The following is a 24245-nucleotide window of genomic DNA, read 5'->3' as shown; positions in this document are numbered from 1 at the left end:
AGTTTTTCATGTTTCTTTGGGAAGATAGAGTTGATTTTCTGTAGGAAATAGTTTTGCTTTGTAGCTCCCAGGTTTTATAATCAGTGTCACAGTGCTGTGCCGTCCATGGTGTTTGGTGTGCTGGATATTGTTGATCGGCACTCAGCATCCTTTCTTACCTCCCTCCAGTGTCCCTGTGCTGCAGAAACTGGAAAGCTAAAATGCCATGCCAAGATTTGGAAGGCGGAAGTGAGGTGGGGGCCATCTTCCTGCTGCTTGTTGCTGATGGCAAACATGGCAGTGGAGGTGTGAGGAGTTTCTGCAACTGGGTTCCAGGGTACCAGTCTCTAGCCTTGTGGGTTGAGAGGCTGTTTTGGAGGCAGTGGTGGTACCTGGATTGCAGTGATCCCTGAATCCAGTGATCCCTAGATTGCAGTCACAGAGGTGTGTTGTTAAACTCAACAGGTACACTGGTGGCCTCTTGACTTCTCTCATTCCTGATTTCAGCAAAGGTAGCAGCTACCCTAGTGGGATAGTTTGGAGATAGTCCACTTTTCTAGCCTTCTCAAGAATTGGTATCACCTAATTTCTTATATGAAACTTTTTGTGTTTAAACTAGCCAGGATGGTTTCTGCTTCCTACAACTAAACCCTGAATGAAATACTGAGGTTCAGGGTATTTAATTCTGAAGGTTTTATTGGTCTGGAGATAATGAGCTCCACAGCAGACTATATCAAATCCAGGGATCATAAGAATATCTCCTATACCTCATTGCTGGAAATATGCGCTTTTCAGGCCACCCTAAAAAACCCCTTTAAAAAATGCTTTTTCTGAAGCATAGTTGATTTACAATGTTTCAGGTATACAGCAAAGTGATTCATATATATATATATATATATATATTCCTTTTCAGATTCTTTTCTTTTATAGGCTATTACAAGATATTGAATATAGCTCCCTGTGCTATACAGTAGGTCCTTGTTGTTTATCCATTGTACATATAATAGTTTGCATCTGTTAATCTCAAACTCCCATCCCTTCCCTCCCCCACCTCCCCTCCTCTTGGCAACCAGAAGTCTGTTCTTTATGTCTGTGAGTCTGTTTTTTTTTCGTAGATAAGTTCATTTGTGTCATATTTTAGATTTCACATCTAAATGATATCATATGGTATTTGTCTTTTTCCTTCTGACTTACTTAATTTAGTATGATAATCTCTAGGATCATCCATGTTGCTGCAAATGGCATTACTTCATTCTCTTTTATATATGTACCACAACTTCTTTATCCATTCATCTATCAATGGACATTTAGTTTGTTTCCATGTCTTGGCTATTGTGAATAGTGCTGCTGTGAACATAGGGGTGCATGTATCTTTTTGAATTATAGTTTTGTCTGGATATATGCCCAGGAGTGGGATCACGGGATCATATGGCAATTCTATTTTTAGTTTTTTTGAGGAAGCTCCATATGGTTTTCCGGAGTAGCTGCACCAATTTACAATCCCACCAAGAATGTAGGGGGGTTCCCTTTTCTCCACACCCTCTCCAGCATTTATTTGTAGATTTTTTAATGATGGCCATTCTGACTGGTGTGAGGTGATACCTCATTGCAGTTCTGATTTGCATTTCTCTAATAATTAGAGGTGTTGAGTATCTTTTCATGTGCCTGTTGGCCATCTGTATGTCTTCTTTGGAGAAATATCTATTTAGATCATCTGCCCATTTTTTTTTTTTTTTGCGGTACACGGGCCTCTCACTGTTGTGGCCTCTCCTGTTGCGGAGCACAGGCTCCGGACGCGTAGGCTCCGCGGCCATGGCTCACGGGCCCAGCCGCTCCGCGGCATGTGGGATCTTACCGGACCGGGGCACAAACCCGTGTCCCCTGCATCGGCAGGCGGACTCTCAACCACTGCACCACCAGGGAAGCCCCCATCTGCCCATTTTTTGATTGGGTTGTTTGTTTTTTTTGTTGTTGAGTTGTATGAGCTGTTTGTATATTTTGGATTAAGCCCTTGTCGGTCACATAATTTTCAAATATTTTCTCTTAGTTCGTAGGTTGTCTTTTCATTTTGTTTATCATTTCCTTTGCTGTACAAGAGCTTGTAACTTTGATTAGGTCCCATTTAAAAATTTTTGCTTTTATTTCTATTAGTAGTATGTATCTGTTAATTCCAAATTCCTAATTTATCCCTCCCCCCCTTTCCCCTTTGGTAACTGTAAGTTTGTTTTCTATGTCTGTAAGTCTCTTCCTGTTTTGTAAATAAGTTCATTTGTGTCATTTTTTTAGATTCCACATATAAGTGGTGTCATATGATATTTGTCTTTCTCTGTCTGACTTACTTCACTTACTATGTTAATCTCTAGGTCCATCCATGTTGCTGCAAATGTCATTATTTCGTTCTTTATTATGGCTGAGTAATATTTCATTGTATATATACCACATCTTCTTTATACATTCAACTGCCAATGAACATTTAGGTTGCTTCCATGTCTTAAAAGCCCCTTTATTTTAGTAGCCTGGACTATTATTAAGTTATCTAGCACAGGGCATATGTGTCACAGCCATAAAATTTGATACCTTAAATTTGGATACTGGATGCAGGAAATGTAGAATTACTAACACAGGGTGAGTTTCATATATGGTTGTAATGAAGGTTAAGGCACCAATTACATGACTTCCCAGGTTAGAAGATATGAGAGGCTAGCTTGGAGATTCCTCCCTTCTGATGACTTCTCCACTGCCACGAGGATCAAGCATCCTTGGGTCCTGAGCTGGTCATTGGGAACTGGGTGACAAGGAGAGGCACCCTGAGAGTAAAGATGTAACTGCTGCTGTCCTTCTCTGGGTGTCTGCTTTTGCGAGGGATAAATAAACTGCTTTTCTCTGATGGATTGTACAATGATGTTTGGCTGACATTTTACCTCCTAAATTATCTTTATCTAAATTATCTAAGTTTTTTTAGAGTGAGCTGCAGTTTAGTCGTTGACAAGCTCTAAAATATATTCTAAACCGGCCCTCTCCATCTCTACCATCTCTACCCTAACCTCCCCGATTAGCATCTTTTACTGTGACCACTACTATCAGATCATATCTCTCCCTTGCTTACGTTCCTTCAAAGGTATCTCATCCCATGTAAAACAGACAAAAAAATCCAAACCCCTTAACTTGGCCTACAAATCCCTAGGTGATCTGGCCTCTGCTTCTCTATCCATTCACATTTCCTGTCACCTGTACTGGCTACATAATTTGTGGGGCCCCGTACAAAGTGAAAATATAGTGGTCCTTGTTAAAAAATTATTAAGAATTGCGAAAGGGCAATTAAGGCAGCAGAACATTAAACCAAGCATGGGGCCTTTCTGAGAGTGGGGCTCCGTAGGATCGCACAGGTTGCACGCCCATTAAGCTGGTCTGCCTGTCACTCCAGGGGTCACTCCAGGGGTCATCCTCTTGTTTCTATTTTAGAGCCTGTACTAACTCTTCCTCTGCCTGGAATGCACTTCTGTTTCACCTTAGCCTGGCTCACTTCGTCTAGTTAGGGTCTCAGCTGGAATGTTACCAACCGAGAGAGGCCATCCATGACCTTCAACCTAACCTAGCCACCGAATCATTCTTTGTTGCTTTACCACCTGTCTTAACTCTTTGGCATGTACTTTACCTATTTCCTTTTTTAAGTTGTCTATTTATTTATTGGCCATCTGTCCCTGATATGGGTTGAATTGTGTCCCCTTTCACTGCCCTAATTCCTATGTTGAAATCCTAACGACCCAGTACTGCAGCATGTGACCTTATTTGGAAATACGGCTGTTACAGATGTCATTAGTTAAGATGAGGTGGTTCTGGGGTACAGTGAACTCCTAATCCAATGTGGCTGGTGTCCTTATAAAAAGGGGAAATCTGAACACAGAAGTGTATGAGCATGAAGATGGGCATCTACAAGCCAAGGAAAGAGGCCTGAAACAGATTCTTCCTTCAAAAGGAACCAACCCTGCCTACATCTGGATTTTGGATTTCTAGCCTCCAGATTAGTGAGCCAATAAATTTCTGTTGTTTAAGCCAGTTTGTGGTACTCTGTTACAGCAGCCCTAGCAAACGAATACACCCTTCATTAGAACTAAACTCTCTGAGAGCAGTAGGCTGGTTTGTCTATTTCACAACCGTCCCAGAACGTGCCTGTACTGTTACTTGGAACATGTCAGTACTGCTGTTTATCAGTTTCACTTGTATATATAAACCTGAAATCCTTTCAAGGGAAGAGAGTATTGCGGGTGTTGAAGAAAAACCTGTTGAGTACATTAAACCATTTCACTCATTTCCAGAACTTTTGCGGAGAGCGCTGGCGGTTGTAAAATGTGTGCGGACTGACAGGTCATAGCTCTTACTCTCCAGGCTGTATTAATATGCACGACGTGCTTTTAGCTCTTCGGACAGAGAGACCATTACTTCGCAGGTCCCTCAAGTGGGACTCAGAAGACCGAACCGAGCTCCAGCCTTTTACAAGCGCTGGTCCTTGCCCCTTTTGGCATCTTGGTACTTGTAGTTTTGTCCACTGTATCTTTGCCCGAAAAATGAACGCTGAGACCACAACTCCCATCACCCCGCGAGAACTGGAGCCTTCAGAGCGCATCCTCTGGAGGGGGCACCAGAGCCATTGACCAACCTTCTGGCCCAAGGGCCCGCCTTCCTCAGCCCAGGAGCACCCATGATTAGTCGGCTGCCCAGCCTCTCACCGGAGGGGGCGACAGGTGAATGAAAGGGGGGCGTGCCGGTGCGCGTAGCTCGGCGGCGGCGGGGCTGCAACCCGCTGAAAGGTGAGAGCTGAGAAGAGGGTTTACGCTGCCGCTTTCATTGGCTTGGGGAGAATTCGGGGCGCGGGGAGGGGCCCGAGGTGGGCAGCGGGCAGGGATGTTCCGCCTCGGTCGGCCTCTCTCGGACCGTCCTGCCCTGGCGAATCCCCGGACCCAGCCGGGCGAACCCTCACTCGATGACCGACCCCCTCACTCCCCTCCTTCCCTGACATTGGGTTGCCCCCTACCCCGGGCGTTGTCCAGCGGGTGGTATGGGCACGCGCTCATTCTGATGGCGCCAGGTCGCTGGGGCAGTGACCGTCGCAGCGATGGTCACTTTGTCCGGGAGAGGCCATGGGAGGGGCAAGGCCTCGGTTCTCACCCTCGGGGGCCAAAGACCATGTACAGTAACGGGTTCTGGTGATTTCTGCAGGGTCGTCTGGCTCCGGATGGGGAAGGATCCCCTTGTCTTGCGATCAGTTTAGCTGGTGAATCAACGATACAGTTGACCCAGAAATACTTTCTGTGAAAGTGGAAACTCTTCTTCCGAGTAGTTCCCCAGCACTCCGTGCGTTGGGGAAAGGAGTGAGTGAGTTCTCCAGCCCTTCTCGCGGTTTCCTGGAGGGTTTGGGAAATCAATTTGGCATCGTGGTTAAGGATGTCAACTCTGGGATTCAAACGAATCTCTGTCCCAATCCTAGCTTCAGCGTGTTATCTGTAAATCTGAACCTCAATTTCCTTCTCTGAAAAAGAGGATATAATGATTTTATCTACTGCACTGAGTTATTGTGAGATTAAAATTAATTAATGCTTGTGAAGTATTTCTTACAGTGCTTCATGAGGAGTAGCACTCAGTACATGCTAACAATTGATGAGCGGGTTTCCATGATTCTCCTGTTGGTGATACTGGAGGAGTGTTGTCAGAAAGAGTGGGTGGAGTTCAAAGCTGCTTCTGGCACTGGAGTGAAGACAGTCTTGCGATCCCCTCGGGGGTATGTCGGAGTTGGTTGCAGGTACTAGTGTTGGCATCTGCCCTCTCCTGGAGGACATGAGCTGTACTTGGTTCATTTTTCTATTCCTAGCATCTTCCTTGTGTCAGGCATTGCTTGTAGCCAGAAACTGTTGAATTGGAACCATGGGAAGGTTGGGAGTGTCACTGCCAGAATGTGGATGAATGTGCTTCTGGGAGCAGTGTGCCCTAAGAGCTTCCTTTCCAGGAGAAGTGGTGATTCTCAGCATGTGCCAGGGATGCAGAGCACTGAAGGCAAGTGGGACTGATGTGAATAAATACTTCCACATTGTATGCCACATGCAGGATTGGAGAAAGGTTTGAAGAAAGTATGTGGATAGAGTTTTGCAAAGTCAGGGGGTATTTATACGACCAGGTAGAATCTAGAATGTTTGCAGAGAGGAAGCCAGAGGAAATGGGTTTTGGGTATTATTGCTGGAAAGGAGCATCTTACAGTGAAAAAATGCAAGTACCTGGGAGGAGGCCCTGTAGATAAGACCATTCTACAAGTTAAGAAGTATTGGGCCTACTTAGGTATTTATCTCCCTGATTTACCAACTCCTTATCCCTCTGCGCCTCCTCCTTTTTCTTCTTTGCTAAAAAGGAAAGGAAAAAAAAAAAGCAATATATGCACACAGTAAAAGATCCTAACAGTACAGAAAGTTTATAAATGAAAAATGAAGGTCCTTCCACACACCTCTTACCCCTAGGCCCTCTCCTCAAGGATATCTGCTGTTAATTCTTGCTCATAAAACCTTCCAGAAAAAATTCTTACATATACCAGCAAAAACATGTACATAGATCGGATCATACTGTACATTTTGTTTTGAATCTTGCCTTTTTCCTTAATATATCTTGGTGACTTTTTTATATGAACACAGACAGCTCTAGCTCATTGAATGCATGGTTGCATAGTATTCCACTGTGTGAATGTACCTCGTTGATTTAATTTGTCCCCTACTGGTGGACATTCAGATTGTTTCTACTTTTGCACTTGAACAAAAACCTCATGCAATGGATATCTCTGTACTTTTGACTTGATGTACTTTTGGGAATACATTCAAAAGGGTAATTTTTTAGCCATGAAATTTTGGGGACAAAAGATGTGTACATTTTAAGTATTGATAAATATTGCCAAATTCCCCTCTAAAATGGTGTTCCAAATGACAGTTCCATCAACAGTGGATATTATTACATTGAAAAATGTGACTTTACCAGTCTGATAGGTTTTCTTTCAGTTCTGAGGAAGAACAGAATGTGGTATTTAAATGTAGCATTCTCTTGTGTCTTGTTTTCCCCTTAATATTTTGATTGCCAAAGCCAGGAAGGTTTGGAGTGGCTGGAAGAGGTGAGAATGACAGTGAAATCTTAGTCCTGTGAAAACTTTCAGAGCTGATTTATTTGGGAAGAGTAGAATTTTTCAGATATCTGACAGTTCTCTTCCTTTCTGAATGAAAATGTTAATTATAACTACTTTGGATGAAAAAAACAATTCCCCAAATTATAACTTCCTTGAGTCTAAAATGAATATAAAAAGAATCATCTTGATGACTTAGTTCCACCTATTATAGCCCTGGGCTATAATTTAGTGATGTCCTCAGGCCATTTTGAATATGTAGGAGCGTTTAATACCCTTAGTCAAGTGGCCTCAGGCTGATATTTTGAAAAAATTTCTGGGTCTGTTTTTTATAACTTTTTTACCTTTTCCTAGCTGTCAGTTCTCACTTTTAAGTTTGTCAGTTTACTTGCTTAGAGAGGCTCCTCTACTTCTTTCCCTAACTGGTTCTCTAGCTTCTAAACTTAATGCATCACTTGTTATAAATATGTGTAAAGTAGGTGTAAATTGGCATTTAACGAGGTTGTTGTTGGTCTTTCATGAGTAAAGTCTGTTCAGTTAGCACATAGGCCTTGAGGGATCTATTTGGCCAGTGGAAAGAGTCTTTCTGGGGGGTGGAGGTGCCTCATTTTTGTTGGGTGAGGTAATTGTTGTATTCCATTTGTAGAAAGAAAGAGTGCTGAAGAGTTGTTAGCTGTGGTTGGCAGCTCTAACTAGGCCTTTTGGGATTCCGATAGAGGGAGAAGATGTAGGAACTTCTCAGAGCTCAGTGGTTCAGTAAATAAAAGGGGTAAGTTGATGGATGGCTGCGTGCTTTGTGTGATGGGAAAAGATGGAGAGGAGAGCTCGGGGTAGGTCAGCTTCTGTCTTCCTCATTAGCAGACGGATTTTAAACTTGATTTATACTTGTTCTACTTAGCAGGTAAGAAAGGAGAATTCCTTAGTATTTAGCAAACCTACTTTGTCCAAAGCACTCTGCCAGGGGCTGTGGGGGAACTCCATGAAGTAAGACATGGCTCATGCCTTCAAAGGGCTTATAGTGCACTGACAGAGAAGGTCCAGGACATAAAAATACAGAGGAGAGAACCAAGGGTTGTGGAGTCAATCAATTAGGAGTGTCTCTGTTGTAAGAGATAGAAAATCCAACTCAGAGCAGCTAAAGCAAAAAGGGACTCAATTGGCTTCTGGCACAGCGTGAGCTGGGGCTCAGATGGTGTCCCTGGGCTCCATCTGTTGCTCCTGCTTGAGCCGGGCTGTCATCTGTGTTAGTCTGGTTCCCCTTGTGGTGTGGCAGCAGCATCCCTCACATCCCACATGCCCACAGGGTAGAGAGTGCTCTTTTTTGGAGACCCCAGCAAACATTTCATTGCTTTTCATTGGCTCTGACCAAGTCACATGACCGTCTCTGAGCCAGTCACTGTGCTCAGAGGGTAAGATGTGTTGATGGTTTTAGCCTATGTTACCTTTTACACGTCCGGAGCCTGGGGATGGTGCCAGCGTTATGCAAAGCACGTTGGCTGTGGTTGGGGCCAAGTATGATTCCACCAAAGACAAAAAGGGCACTAAAACCATAAGAATGGAGAATGCATGCTGGCTAGCCCAAGCATCCACTAAATGTTTCCACAAACTTATGGTAATGGGTGTGAGCTGAGACTGTACTTGCCAGTCTCTAAGTTCTGTATTGGGACACTGGAGACTTCCCTGGAGACTGTAATTCTTAGATTCAGGTATTATCTATATTTTGAGCCTTGAAGAAAGTAGAATGTAATTTATAAGAGCATGAACTCTGGAGGTTTTGAGTCCTGGCTCTGTTGCAGCTGGATCATCTCCTATCCTCTCTGAGTCTCAAAAGTACAGTATTAATAAGTACAATATTGTAACGTATAATATTAGTACTTACTCGTAGGGTTTTTATAAAAATTCATTGAAAGAATCCATGTAAAATACTAAGTACTGCACCCATGTACAGTTAGGAATAGTTACTTTTCTTGTTTTCATCAGTTAACCCAGTTAGACAACCTTTGATTTTTGTTAGATCCCAAACAGCCCATATTATAAAGACATTGCTCAACCAGGGTTTATGGAAGAATTAAAAGAAAAACAAAACAAAACAAACAAACAAAAAACGAACATCTTATTTATAAGGTTGGGATTTGTGAATTAACTGAAAAAAAATCTTGGCAGAGACCCAGGTTACTCCAAGCGGCAGCAGCTGGTGGAGAAATGGAGATGCAATCCTATTACGCCAAGCTCTTGGGGGAATTGAATGAACAGCGGCAGAGGGACTTTTTCTGTGACTGCAGCATCATTGTGGAAGGGCGGATCTTCAAGGCCCACAGGAACATCTTGTTTGCCAACAGCGGCTATTTCCGAGCCCTGCTCATTCACTACATCCAGGATAGCGGGCGGCACAGCACCGCCTCCTTGGACATCGTCACCTCCGACGCCTTCTCCACCATCTTAGACTTCCTCTATTCTGGGAAGTTGGATTTGTGTGGAGAGAACGTGATTGAAGTTATGTCGGCTGCCAGCTACCTGCAGATGAACGACGTGGTGAACTTCTGCAAGACATACATCAGATCATCCCTAGACATCTGCGGAAAGATGGAGAAGGAGGCCGCTGTGGCTGCAGCGGTGGCAGCAGCGGCAGCGGCAGCGGCAGCGGCAGCGGCGCCTCATCGGGTGGACAGTGGAAGCCCCAGTTCAGGCAGGGAAGGGACCTCCTGTGAGACCAAGAGCTTGGTCTCTCCAGCCGAGGGGGAAGAGAGTGTGGATCGGCCCAGAGAGTCCCCCTGTGGTGACTGCAGAGGCTGCCACCCTCTGGCACTGGTGGGGAAAGACAGCCAGGGCAGTGGCTCAGTGGACAGTGACCGCTCCATTCGACCCAAACAGATGGAGCCCAAGGTGGAGTTCGATGCCGAGGAAGTGGAGGTGGAGGTGGGTGGACAGCTGCAGCAGCGTACTGCCCCGCTGAGCCTGGCCCACGGGGAGGAGGGTTTGCCCAGAGGCCAGGCGGTCGACTTGGCTTACAGCAACTACCACGTGAAGCAATTCCTGGAGGCGCTCCTGCGCCACAGTGCTGTCCAGAGCAAAGAGGACGCGGACCAACACTTTTCTCGGAGTTTGGAGGGAAGACCAGGTGGTGCAGAAGTAGCAGCCATGAGTTCCATGATGGATGTGCAGACTGACTGGTATGGAGAGGACTCAGGTGAGCTCCATGAGCCTCCATCGTCTGCCACTCATTTAGCACGCACTTGTGTGCCCTCTGGTCTCTCACTGTCATCCTCATCACTGGCACTGTCACTATTGTCATCCTCATCACCACCATCACCACTGCCAGTGTTATCACCATGTTATCACTGCCACCACCGCCAGTAGGTATTAATTGAGCACCTGCTGTGTGCAGGGCATTGCCTCTTCACGTATGTTTGTCTTTTACCTCTGCAACTAGAGTATAAGCATGTTGAGTGCAGTATGGAGACATGGAAAGAACCCATTCTCTTCCACTAACCAGCAGAGAGACTTTGGTTAAATCATGAAATTTCTTTGAACCCTTTTCGTTCAGGAGATAATCACCCCCACCTTGCCTTTCTCACAGGGTTGAGGACCAAATGAAAAGGTTTTCAGAATTTTTTCTCACATATGAGAACATGTTCTATACAGGTAGGAAATTTATCCTTCTTTGTGTCAATCATGGTGCCTGGCCCACGTAGACACTCAGTTAACATGTTGTAGTTGATGGTGTGATTTACTGGAGAATATTTTAGAGTTGAATTTGGTTTCATGTGAGTAAATTTCTTGTATCCTTTGGGAGACTTTTTAAACAGGAGAAAATCAAACAGAAATTTAATAACATGAACACATAGGAGAGACCCAGGAAAACTGAGTCTGTCTGGAGACTTTTAATTTCTTTCTTTTTTTTTCATTTTTACAGTTTTTAATGGAAGATTACTTCATTCCTGCATCTAAATTTCATTTTTAAAAAAATCAAGAATGCTCTGTATGTCTGATTAAAACTTGACTTGAAAAACTTGAAAGTACGGTTTCTGGTCCTCAGAGACAGTGGCTTAACCAGCATGTAAAAGGTAGTGGTTGTTTTCAGTGACTACACTGTGGGAACTTGTTGAAATCTAATTTTCGTGTATATAGTAGCACTTCACAGACTGTGTCCCCCTTTCCCATCCAGCAGCCCCTCATAATGCCACATGAGTTAGGTAGAAGAAGTGTGGAGAAACTGAGACCCAAGAGGGTTTAGTGAGTTTCTTAAGAATGCAGAGCTGGTAAATGTCACAGCTAATACTAGCAACCCTGGCTGGCTTCGTTTCACTCATAAAACAAACTGTGAAGGCAGTACAAGCGATTAGAGGATTTCAGTGCACTAGTTTAGTCTGTCAACCCCTCTGCCTGTAAGCACAAGTATCAAGAAATAGTAATTCAGCTGTACGTCACCCTCATTCAAGTCCATCTGTCCATCTGTAGAGGCAGCTTTCCAGCTACAGGGATCTGTGGCAAGGCAGCCATCCCAGCCGCTTGCCATGCCTCTTGTCCGCCAGGTGTTGATTCGGTTCACCTGGCTCTGGGCTACATTTATTCCAAGCGCCAAGGCACAGAGTAGGACTGATTTGTTTGGTTATTCCTTTATTTGCTCAAATATCTGAGCACCTTCCTTGTGAAGATACAAAGATAAGTCAGATGTGGCTCCAGCTCTCAAAGAACTGATGGTGTCTTAGAGGAGTTACGAGGCGCGTAAATGGCACTGTGTGGTCCAGAAGCAGAACTGGCTTCCTACTGGTAGGTCAGAGAGGCTTTATGAGAGTGGCATCCGAGCACTCACTACTATATATAAAAGAGATAAACAACAAGGACTTACCGTATAGCACAGGGAACTATATTCAGTACCTTGTTATACCTATAATGGAAAAGAATCTGAAAAAAATACATGTATACGTATAACAATCACTTTGCTTTACACCTGAAACTAACATAATATGGCAAATCAAACTATATTTCAATTTAAAAAAAAGTGGCATCTGAAGGTAAGAAGAGAAGACATGGGGAGAAATTGTAGTCAGATCATGGAAAAACTTAAATGCTAAAATGTGGGTTTCTATCTGTAGGCACAGGAGAATTTTTAGTAGTTTCTGAGCTTGGGAGTGGACAGGAGAGATTAATTTGGCCTCAGCACAAGATGGTGCAGAGATGGGAGATGAGGGCAGGGAGACGGTCAGGAGGCTGTTACAGTAGTTCTGTGTTCACATCGCTCATCTCTGACACTAGCAGACACTGTCAAAGCACATGGTCCTCCTATAATCTTCTCCCCTGGACCTCCCATCCCCAGCTCCAGCACCTGCCATTGCTTCTTGAAAAGTTCATCTATATCAGCCACCTCCACTGTTTTACTTCCCAATCTTTTCTCAGCCCACTGTGCTCTGACACTACCACCAACTCCCCCTTCCCTGAAACCACTGTCATGAGGTCAGCTATACATTTCCAGGGCCGATCCAGGGAGTGATTTTCAGGTGTTATCTTTCTTGACTACTCTTGGTAGTTAACTCTGATCTTTCCTTCTTGAAATTCTTTCCTCCCCTGGCTTCTGACACTACAAGTACCGATTGCTCTTACCTCTGCCCATTCCTTTTTTTTTTTTTTGCGGTACGCGGGCCTCTCACTGTTGTGGCCTCTCCCGTTGCGAAGCACAGGCCCTGGACGCGCAGGATCAGCGGCCATGGCTCGCGGACCCAGCCGCTCCGCGGCATGTGGGATCTTCCCGAACCGGGGCACGAACCCGTGGCCCCTGCATCGACAGGCGGACTCTCAACCACTGCGCCACCAGGGAAGCCCCTGCCCATTCCTTTTCAGCCTTATCATGGGGTCATTTAATGTAAGTGTGTCAGCATTCCACCATTGCCTTGCTTCTTCAACATCTTATTCCTGTTCATTCATTCATTTAACAGAGATTTACTGAGCACTTCCTATATTCCAGGCACTATTCATCGCAGTGAACAGAAGACAGTCTTTGTCCTCATGGAGCTGATATTCTAGCGTAGGGAGCCGGACAATAAACCAATAAGGACATTTATAGTATGAAGAAGAACTAAAGCAGGGACAAAGTTGATAGAAAGTGAAGGGGATGCTGTTTTATTTAGTGTTGACCAGGAAGGCCTTTCTAACAGGTTGCCTTTAAGCGAGCAAACTGTAGAGATATCAGGGAGAACATTCCAGGCAGAGGGAAGAGAAAGGTGCAAAGGCCCAGGTGTAGGATCACACTTGGCAACTGAATGAAAGGAACAGCAAGGTTGCTGGTGTGGCTGGAGTGGAGTGGGCAAGGCAGAGAGTTGTGGGGGATAAGGTCAGAGAGGTTGAGTGAGGGCGGACTGGGTAGGGTTTTGAAGGCCATGAGAAGGCCTTTGAATATTGCTCTTAGAAGGAAATCCACTAGAGGATCTTGGCAGAGAGTGACTTGAGATGACATATATTAAAAGGATCCCTCTGGGTACTGTGTGCTGTCACCTCCTAAGTGGGCCTCTTCCTTCCGCTCTTGCTCTCCTGTTGACTAGAGGGGAGCATAGGTGGAAGCAGCAGGACCGTTTAGGAGGTGACTGCAATAACCCAGGCGACGGCTGTGCTCCTTGAATCATTGTGGTAGCAGTAGAGGAGTGAGATGTGGTTGGATTAGGACTATACTGTCTCTGAAAGGTAGAGCCGACCAGATTTGCTAATGGCTTATATAAGTGGTATGAGAAAAAGAGGCATTAAAGGTGATCTTAAGGTTTTTAGCTTGAGTGATTGATTTAAATGTTATGTTTGTGGTGCCTTTTGGCTATCCCACTGAAGACGTGCAGTAAGTAATTACATCTATATGTTCGGAGTTCTGGGGAGAAATCAGAGCCGAGATATAAATTTGGGAGTCATTAATGGGTCCATGAAATTTAAAATCTTTATGTTCCATGAACCTATAGATCTAGAAGGAGAAGACAAGAGATCTAAGGACTGAGCCCTGACCCAACATTTAGAGGTCAGGAAAATAGGGGAACAAGCTAAGGAAACAGAGAAGGGGCAGCCAGTGAGGTAGGAGGGAATCAAAAGAGTGATAGATGCCAAGAGGAGAAAATGTTTCAAGAAAAAGGGGAAATCAACTATGTCCGGTACTGTGTATAGGCAGATTGAGAACTGATCATTGGGTTTAGTAATGGAGAGGTCATTAATGAGCAGTATCAATGAAGTGGTGGACAAAAGACCAAACAGAGTAGCCTTAAAAGAGAACTCAGGGGTTCTGAGTTCTGGCTGAAAGGGCATATGAGGTTAAGGTTTTTATTAAGGTGGAGGATCTAAAAGCATTTCTTTACTGATGAGAATGATCCAGGAGAGAGGAAGATAAATGATAATGGAAGAGTGAGGGACAATGGATAGATCGAGGAGAGATGGGGGTCCCGTGTATAAGTGGAGGGATGGTCTCGCCTTGGATGGGAGGGAGAACAATTGATTCATAGTAACAGGAGTGAAAGTGGATTAGATGTGTTCATATTGGAGGTTGGGGGGTGGCTGGGACCATGTAGACGTTCTCTTCTGCTTGCCCCTCCTTCTCAATGAAATAAGAAGCAAGGACAGCTGCTGACAGTGAGGAAGGGGTAGGAGGGGTGGGAGATTTGAGCAGTGGGAAGGTATGAAATAGTCACTGAGAAGAGTGGGAGAGTGAATGAACCAGGGAAATACTTAGGGTTCTTGGGCAGAACCAAGGGCTCTTTTTTTTTTTTTTTTGGTACGCGGGCCTCTCACTGTTGTGGCCTCTCCCGTTGTGGAGCACAGGCTCCGGACGCGCAGGCTCGGTGGCCATGGCTCACGGGCCCAGCCGCTCCGCGGCATGTGGGATCCTCCTGGACCGGGGCATGAACCCGTGTCCCCTGCATCAGCAGGCGGACTCTCAACCACTGCGCCACCAGGGAAGCCCCCCAAGGGCTCTTTTGATATTATAGTAGTCAGATGGTGATGGTTGGATTGATTTAAAGTGAGACCGGAACAGAGTTGTGCATTTTTTTCCAGTGACGTGAACTTGCCTTGTTTCACCTACAGAATAGGCAGAGAGTTATATTGAACTAGATGAATACGGATAGAGGGAGACAGTGGACCAAGGCAGCTGAGGGCATATGCAAAGGAGTGATTTCATTGATGGGCTATAGGCACTCAGCTGGGGAAGGAGGGGAGTGAGGACTCGAGGAGGAGAAGGGCAGTAAAATGGAAGTATAGTCCATGGCTTGGACGTCCCTGTAGAGAAGGAACACCTACGGGGTGAGCTGGAAAGATATAAAGCGGTGACTGGAAAGTGGAGCGCTTGAAATGTGGGTTATGGAGTGAGTACAGTTATTGGCAATATCTAGGCCTGGGGCCATGATTCTCATCCCTGTCCGTACATTAGACTGGGAAGGATGCTTTAAAAATATGATGCTTGGGTCCCACCCCACCCATTAGCTTGGGATGGGGATTGGATATCAGTATTTATTTTCATTTTAAGCTTCCCAGATGATTCTAATATGCAGGCAGAGTTGGGAGCTCTTTGTCTAGGATTGGGTGGCTGAGGTGGAGTGGAGGATAAGGACTTTGGAAGAAAGGAGGTCCGGGAACAGAGAGGCCAGGGTATGGCGAGGGTCATTTTCGGTATTCACACCAAGAATTATGCCAGGAGTTGAGCCTGAAGGCAATGTGATCAAATCTCCAAGGAGTGAGGGGATGATCTAGGGGCCCCTGGATGACTGTAACAAGGATGAGTAGCAGTATCATCTGATGGGATGAGCTCCAAAAGATCTTAGGCTTTTTAAGGAAGGAGGGAGGGACAGTGGTCTGGAGATGACAGTGAAGCACAAGGAAGACCACCCTCCCCTGATCCAGGGTGTCAAGGCAGTGGGTTAAGGGAAGCAGGGTGCTTAGGGGAGAGCCAGACCTCAGTTAAAGCAACCACTCCAATCTGCTGAGGACTCTCAAAACTGTATGCTTCTCTTCTTTCCCTGAGCTCCAGATGTATCTGTCTAATCCAGATATTCCCCCCTGGATGCTCTGAGCCTGCCTCAAACATCGTAAAACCCAAACAGACCTCCTCATCCATCCTGCACCTGCTTTTCCTCCTGTGTTCCCTGCCTCGGTTTATTCCACCGTCACCCACCAAGTCAGCTAACCCAGAATCAGTGTCATTTAGAATCTTCTCTTTCCCTGCTCTCTCCTCCCCAATGTGGTCATCGAGTGCTATTAATTTTACTTCTCAAACCTTTCTCCTTCTCTCCACCTCCACAGCCCTGGCTTTAATTCATGTCATCGCTCATCCCCTCCCACCTGGACTTCCTGCCTTTAATCTTGCCTCTCTTAAATCCTTCCCCTGCATTATCCCCAGAGGGATCCTTTAAAGGTCAAGTCTCACCTTGTACCTTCCCAGCTTAAAACCCCACCTGCTTAGAGAATAAAGTCCAAGTTCCTTAACATATCAGCTTTGCAGAGGCAGGGATTTTTGTCTTTTCTGTTCACTGCTGTATCCCCAGGGCTTAGAACACAGCCTGGCACATCATAGGTGCTCAGTATAAATTTGTTGAATAAATGCATGAATGTGACCTTCTTGACCTTTCCTTGCCCTTTCCTTGGCTTCATTCCTCATACCTCTCCACTCCACTTAATATTTCATATTCTCATTTACCTCTGTGCCTAAGCATGTGTTGTTCCCCTGCCTGAGATACCTTTCTCTTTCTCAAACTCCCAGTGAACTCCTATTCATCCTTTAAAACCTTGCTCAAAGGTCATCTCTCCTGTGAAATCTTCTCTGAACTCCAGGAGAGAATTCATTACTTTATTTTCTACATTTCTTCATCACTTTGAACTTTGCCTGTGTTATATTATATTGTATGAATTTGTTTCCATGTCTTTCTCTCTTGCTAGACTTAACTTCTTGAGGGAAGAAACAGGTATCTTGGTAAAGATGCACCTTGACACAGTGCCTCGCATGTAATAGGCATTCAGGTGAACTGTTTTTTTTTTTTTGGAGCAATCAGATCATAAGAGAGGAAGGAAAGTGTTGCAATAATTCATACTCTTCTGATGGAAAAATAGTTAACAGTTGTTTTTTTCCAAGGATTAACACTGGACCCATTTTACTGAATGTTTTTATAGTCGGAAAGAAGGTGATAGTACAATGCCAGGCTGATGGGGATAAATGACGGGAAGAGTCCACAGTACCAGAGGAGTGAGCAGGAAACTGGCATCTCAGCACCAGTGTGATCAGTGACAAATAAATAATCCAACATATATATGCAGTGTTGAGCCATGAGCTGCTGCTTTTATTCTGGGAAACAGATTTTGGAGTCACTATAGATTATGCAAAATGTTAAGCATTATCAGGATGGGAACTAGAAACTAAAGAGAATAATCTTCACCCGTACATAGAATGATGTTGGGTTCTCACTTGACATTCAGCTTGCCATACTTTTGGCAGCACCTCAGGAAAGGTAAAGCCCTATTAGGTGTCCTGAGAAGGTCCCAGAGAAAAGGAGTTACTCCCGTGTTGAGAGAGACCACAGGAGCCTGGCCAGCTTAATCAGAAAAGAAACACCGAGGTGATGATGATGTGACAAAAATGGTTAACATTTATGAGAGCTTACTATATGCCAGCTGCTGTGCTTTAGGCATTACCTCATTTCATTCTTACTACAATCCTATGAGGTGGGAACTATTATCCTCCCTATGTTACAGATGAGTAAAGCACAGAGAAGTTAAGTGAGATGTGCAAGGTCACACAGCTGGTAAGTGGTAGAACCAGGACTTGAACTCAGGTTTCTGTGCCTGGAAAGCTTGAGTTACTAGTGCCTCCACATATAATATGATGTGATCAAAGTCTGTAAAATTCTGAAGGGCATGGATAGAGGAGACAAATCTTGGAATACTACAATAAGGGTAACTCAGGAAACTTGAAAGGAACAGTTTTTATACATGTGGGTGATAATCATGTTGTCACCTTAACGGGTGTATGAGCAAGGTGGAAAAAAAAGAGTTCTAAAATGTTTAAGTGAATTTTTAAGATATTTGATGATTTCAGATATATAGAGTTAATATGAACTCCAAACAATGTAGGGTCTGCATCATAGCAAACCACTTCTACACATGCCTGGAAGCTATTATTAGGAGCTGCTGTCAAAGAAATCATGAATACTGACCCAGTGGTCTGTTCCATCATAATAGTTTTTTCAAACTTTTGAGGATCATTAAATCAACTCAGGAGGTTTGTATTAGCCAGCTCAGGCAACCATAACAGAATACCACAGACTGAGCAGTTTAAACAACAGAAATTTATTGTCTCACAGTTTTGGAGGTGCAGAGTCCAAGATCAAGGTGCCAGCAGGGTTGGTGTCTGGTGAGAGCTCTCTTTCTGGCTTGCAGACGACTGCCTTCTTGCTGGTCCTCACATGACCTTTCCTCCGTACAAGAGTAGGGAGAGGAAGCCATCTCTGGCATAGTTTCCTCTTCTTATAAGGACATCAGTCCTACCAAATTCGAGCTCTACCCTTACGACCTCATTTAACCTTAATTACCTCCTTAAAGGCCCTGTCTTCACATATAGTCACATTGGAGGTTATGGCTTCAATGTATGAATTTGAGGGGGATGAAATTCAGTCTAGAACAGGGTCTCAATCATTATTGTCCTAAAATGAAATCAAAGAGAATAGACATTATCAGAGTGAGTATTATTTTGGGAAGCTTTTCAAGTTGTCTACATGAAGATATATGTGTTCTAAGGTTGTAATATAAGCTGTGTTTTCTAACTGTGAGCCACAGAGAAGTTTCAAAGCTGAGGCCTTACAGCATTCCTTGCAATCTTATATCAGAAGCCCACCTTCTCCTCTGGCTGACGGGGAGCCAGAGTGGCAATTTGCAGACACTGTTTCGCTGTTAGCTGCTGGTGGAGTTGGGGTCCTTCTTCTCGACCTGGGCTGGTCGAACTCCCCTGCTCTGGATCCCATCCATCGGAGGGCGGCCAGTGTTGTTGCTGCTCACAGTACCATTTGGTTCCCCAGGTGGTGTGCTGGTGGTGCCCATCAAGCTGCACAAGTGTCCTTTCTGCCCCTACACGGCCAAACAGAAGGGCATCCTTAAGCGTCACATCCGCTCACACACAGGGGAGCGGCCCTACCCCTGTGAGACCTGCGGCAAGAGGTTCACCCGCCAGGAGCATCTGCGGGGCCACGCGCTCAGCGTAAGTGGAGGAGCTGGCGGTTCTCTCAGGACGGTGGGGTGGGAGTGGCGGTGGTTCATGACGTTCGTCTAATGTGAGGGCAAGGCCAGTCTGTATTTCTCTTCTCTGTCCACTGGGGTATTTCCAGAGAATTTTAAACATGTATTTCTGCTACTAAATTACACCTGGGTTGGTGGCACTTAGAGAAAGTTAAAACTTATATGGTAACAGACTAGTTTGCTTAGGAGGAAAGTTAAGAAAGTTTAGACCCTAGTCAGGAATGGTTGTCAAAAGGCAGAGAACACTGAGGCTTAGACAGGGGATTGTGGGTCTGTTCCCTGTGGTGTGATGCCAGAGGTAAGCTGCATTCTCGGTTTCCCACCCAACCTCAGCACCCCGGGGTGGGGAAGAGATATACTGCCACTTATAGGGCTACCTGTGAGCAGCAAAGAGGTCCCAGCCCAAGCGGACCTCCCCTCCCACTGGCTGCCGCCTAGGATTCTGTCTCCCATGTGAGTGGGTGATTCCTACCTGCTAAAAAGCATTCAGGCCATTTAGAAAGGCATTGCATTTAAGATCGACTTTGAGCAAGGCAATCGGTCTTTGGAAAATCCAACATGAAAATGGTTTGGATTTCAAAAGACACTATCAAGAATGTGAAAAGACAACCCACAGAATGGGAGAAGAATCTTTGTGAATCATTTATCTGCTAAGGATCTAATAACCAGAATATATAAAGAATTCTTGGGCTTCCCTGGTGGCACAGTGGTTGAGAGTCCGCCTGCCGATGCAGGGCACACGGGTTCGTGCCCCGGTCCGGGAAGATCCCACATGCCACGGAGCGGCTGGGCCCGTGAGCCATGGCCACTGAGCCTGCGCGTCCGGAGCCTGTGCTCCGCAACGGGAGGGGCCACAGCAGTGACAGGCCCGCGTACCGTAAAAAAAAAAAAAAAAAAAAAAAAAGCTTATAATTCAACAATAAAAAGACAACCCAATTAAACAATGGATGTGAATAGACGTTTCTCCAAAGAAGATAAACAAATGGCCAATAAGCACATGAAAAGATGCTCAACATGATTAGTCACTAGGAAAATATAAATCACAGCCACGATGAGATGCCACTTCACACAAACTAGGATTGCTATAATAATAATAAAAAAACCAAAAACAGATAGTAACAAAGTGTTGGCAAGGATGTGGAGACAGTAGAACCCTCCTATACTGCTAGTGGGCACATAAAATGGTGCAGCCCCTGTGGAAGAGAGTTTGGCGGTTCCTCAAAAGGTTAAGCATAAAGTTACCATTAGGACCCAGCAATTCTACACAAGAGAACTAAAACAGACATTCACACAAAAACTTGCATACAGATGTTCGTAGCAGCATTATTCATAATAGCCAAAAAGTAGAAACAACCCAAATGTCCATCAACTGATGAATGAATAAACAAAATGTGGCATATCTGTACGATGGATACATGTTATTCAGCCGTAAAATGAAATGAGTTCCTGATACATGCTACAACATGGAACAACCTTGAAAGCATTATGCTATGTGAAAGAAGCCAGTCACAAAAGGCCACCTATCATGTGATCTCGTTTATATGAAATATAAAAAGTGGGCAGACCTATGGTGATAGAGAGTAGATTAGTGGTTGGGGCATGGGGTATGGGAGAGGCATGACGGTTAATGCGCACAGGCTTTCTTTATGGAGTGATGAAAATTTCTGGAATTAGATGGTGGTGATGGTTGTACAACCTTATGAGTATACTTAAAACCACTGAATTGTACACTTTAAAAGGGTGAATTTTATGGTATGTGAATTATGGTTTTGAAAGAATCCAGATTTAAGATAAATACAAGGTTACTGACTGCCTCTGCTCTCAGTGCTGGCCCTAGCATACTTGTCTGAGAGTGGCCTTACCCCAAGGCCTTAAGTTTTTGTTTGTCTTTTTTTTTTCTTCAAATTATATCTCCAGTCCATCTTGACAACAATAGGTCCCTGGGTACCTTTAAGATGTTTCATTGGTTGGAATCCTCATTCCTTCTATTTTTCCACCTTGTACGAGGCCCAGTCTACTGCAGCCCAAAGACGTAGTCTTCAAAGGCTCCATCAGGTTGCAAGGGTCACATACACACTCGGGTTGGCTCAGGCATTGGGGGTTTAGCATAGGAAGCCCAGGAAACCTCAGGGGAAGCAGGGACATAGGTCAGGATGTAACGGCAACTCCAGCAACCTGGGTATTGTTGTTGACCCTTCTTCTGCATCAGCCTCTCTCTGTCACTGCCTCTTGTGTGTATCCTGCATCCAGAGCTCTCTAAAAGAGAGGCTCTGATTGATTCACAGATCCCCTATTGGCTGGAGTTCCTGAAAAGTGCATGCATTAGAAAGATAGCTCCTTATACAGAGGGGACCCCTGGGACTGCTGCCCTCATAAGGAGCTGCACGGAGTAGGAGATCAGGTTCTCTTTTCTAGTATGCAAAGCTCTTTTCATAAGTAAGGAATGCATTTATCAATGAAAAAATCAAGGGTGAAGCATCTGCTGACACTTTTAGAGAATACACTGTCTGGCAAATCTGCCTTCCTAATGGCTAAACAATCCAAGGTACGTAAGAGGCCATGCCTAAAATCCTAATCGGTTCACTGAGTGCCCTTTATGTGCCAGGCACTAGGGATATAGTAACAAATGTGACAGAGGACAGAGAACATGAGTGAGGATAGTCCGTGACCTCCTGGAGCTTAGAATCTAGTGAATTTTACCAATGATTTGTTAGAAATAAAACAAAGGGAGAAGTATAGGTGAGACTGTATAGCTGGGGGACCTAATCTGGCCTGGAGTATCAGAGAAGACTTCCTTGAAAGTCATTAGTGGGAATTCCCTGGCGGTCCAGTGATTAGGACTCTGAGCTTTCACTGCCGAGGACGCGGGTTCCATCCCTGGTTGGGGAACTAAGATCCCCGTAAACTGCGCGGCACAGCTAGGGGGGGATAAAAAAGGCATTAGTAAGGAGGGAGGGGTGACCGTGGGGAGGAGGGCACACTCCACGCATGTCCGATGGCCCTGGGGTGGAAAGGACCTTGGTGAGGCTGAGACTGGCAGAGAGAGCAAGAGGGAGAGTGGTGAGAAATGAGACTGGAGGGTCAGCCAGGGGCCATGTCTCATGGGGCCCTGAAGGCCATGACTCAACCCCTTTTCTGTGACATTTACTGTGCTGGTGATTTTAGGTCCATAGGTCCAACCGTCCAATTATCTGCAAGGGCTGCAGAAGAACCTTCACAAGTCACCTGTCGCAGGGGCTGCGGCGCTTCGGGCTGTGTGACAGCTGCACCTGCGTTACAGACACACATGATGATGATGACGAATTGATGCCCATCAACCTTAGCCTGGTGGAGGCTTCGTCCGAGAGCCAAGAAAAGAGTGACACAGACAATGACTGGCCAATCTACGTGGAGTCTGGTGAGGAAAACGACCCCGGCGGAGAGGATTCAGAGGATAGACCCCAAATTCAGCCCAGCTTATCAGATGGAGAGATGCTTACGTAGCAATAAATGAGTGGAGAAGAGGGTTTAGAATTTGTTCTTGCCAGTCCTGTGGTTGAAAGCCACCCTTTGTCCAATTTTGTGGAACCCTGAGAAGAACATTTTTTCACTGTTATTTGCATTTCTGTTAGACTACATGGTGGAGGTTGGATTCTGTGACTCAAAGGACTTTTTAGTGCCGCCCTTGATTTCTGAAAGCTTTCTGAGTGAATCAAGGTTGGCTCTGAGGCGTCCCGTTTTTCCTGCCATGCATCCAAACTCTGGTTTGAAGGAAGATAACAAAATCTCCATACTTTTTTCATAGTGTCTCAATCTTTCTGCATTCCTGTGTCGTCATCCTCTTGCTCTGAAAAGGTGGGCAAGAATATATTAAGTTTTGAGATCAACCTTACTTCTGCCAAGCCTCTTCTAATGAATTCCATACTTTAATTTTCTGGTGAAGTATTAAGGAGAAAGTTTCCTTGATATAAGGTAGACATGGTCGTCTGGCTATATGACTGTAAAAATTACTTTCTAAATCTAAGATTGCAGTGTTAAAGGCTGGGGGTGTTTATGTGCAGACAAGCATGGAAATGAGCTGAAAGTTTCCTTATGGCACTGTGACTTGCCCCGTTGAATTAAATTTTAAGTTAGCCCCGGGAAGGGAGCCTGAGAGCCCAGGTCTGGGTGGTTTCCCTGTCTGGCTTGGGATTTAACAATTCTGTGCACACAAATAACCTGTTTTATGATCATAAAACAAGGCATTTGGGCAAAACTCAAAATGCTCCTATGCGTTTTCCAGCCATTTCCAAGAAGCCACTACTGTGTAACCTGGAAATGCAGCCACCACTGACCTTCCTTTACTTCGTTTATGAATAGAACTTTAATTGGAGGGAAAGGGTAAGCCAATATAAGCAAGTTATATGTCTAAATTGTTTACCTTTTAAAAGATCCTTTGGAGGGAAAGGGAAGGTTACTAGAAGAACAGATTTTTAAAACGAGTCTGCTTTTCACCCACTTTGCAGCCATGCAATTATTCTAACAAAAGAGACTGTACTTCTTTAAAAGTCGAAAGAGCAGGAAATATTAGGGATTAAAGATATTTAAGGCACTTTCATAATTTTGTTTTATGTTAAAGTATCCAAAATGAATTTTCTTCCTTTAATTTTACTATAGTGGTATTTCAAAAGACGGTAAAAAAAAAAAAAAAAAACCACTTTCCTTTCTGCCTCTTGAACAAAAAGAGATAATCAAAAAATTGTAAATTGGCTTGTAAATAAATGTTAGCATTGAAGGGTTCAGAAGGTGTTTAAACTGTACTTCTCAATAGAAGTTAGAACCCTAGGATGGTGCTAGCCCCAGACAGCAGCTGAATTCTTGGACCCCAGTCCACACAGTAGGACCACACATTGGCCTG

At 44.7% G+C, this 24245-nt stretch overlaps 2 protein-coding genes across 6 annotated transcripts in view; one reads left to right on the top strand and one right to left on the bottom strand.

The window, feature by feature from the left end:
- The first annotated feature begins 9331 nt into the window (after positions 1 to 9331).
- ZBTB8B (zinc finger and BTB domain containing 8B) lies at positions 9332 to 22852 on the top strand. The gene is made up of 3 exons (XM_060140668.1): positions 9332 to 10316; positions 19153 to 19331; positions 22535 to 22852. The coding sequence occupies exons 1-3, from the start codon at positions 9332 to 9334 to the stop codon at positions 22850 to 22852; spliced, it is 1482 nt and encodes a 493-aa protein (XP_059996651.1).
- The window catches only part of ZBTB8OS (zinc finger and BTB domain containing 8 opposite strand), a 130558-nt gene continuing 124751 nt past the window's right edge, over positions 18439 to 24245 (bottom strand). For 2 of the 5 annotated variants that reach the window (XR_009539004.1, XR_009539006.1), the window contains 2 exons: positions 18972 to 19201; positions 18439 to 18780 (listed from right to left, as the gene is read on the bottom strand). Coding sequence is in view for 1 of the 5 variants with exons in the window: in XM_060140683.1 (XP_059996666.1) it covers positions 18753 to 18780 (28 nt within the window). In the remaining 4 variants the exon portion in view is untranslated. Of the gene's footprint in view, positions 18781 to 18938; positions 19202 to 24245 lie in introns of all 5 variants that reach the window. The other 3 variants (XM_060140679.1, XM_060140683.1, XR_009539005.1) reach the window with 2 other exon arrangements.

The sequence above is a fragment of the Lagenorhynchus albirostris genome, chromosome 2, assembly GCF_949774975.1.
Source record: "Lagenorhynchus albirostris chromosome 2, mLagAlb1.1, whole genome shotgun sequence".
In the NCBI taxonomy this organism is placed as follows: domain Eukaryota; kingdom Metazoa; phylum Chordata; class Mammalia; order Artiodactyla; family Delphinidae; genus Lagenorhynchus; species Lagenorhynchus albirostris.
This window is presented reverse-complemented; position numbering and strand designations above follow the sequence as displayed.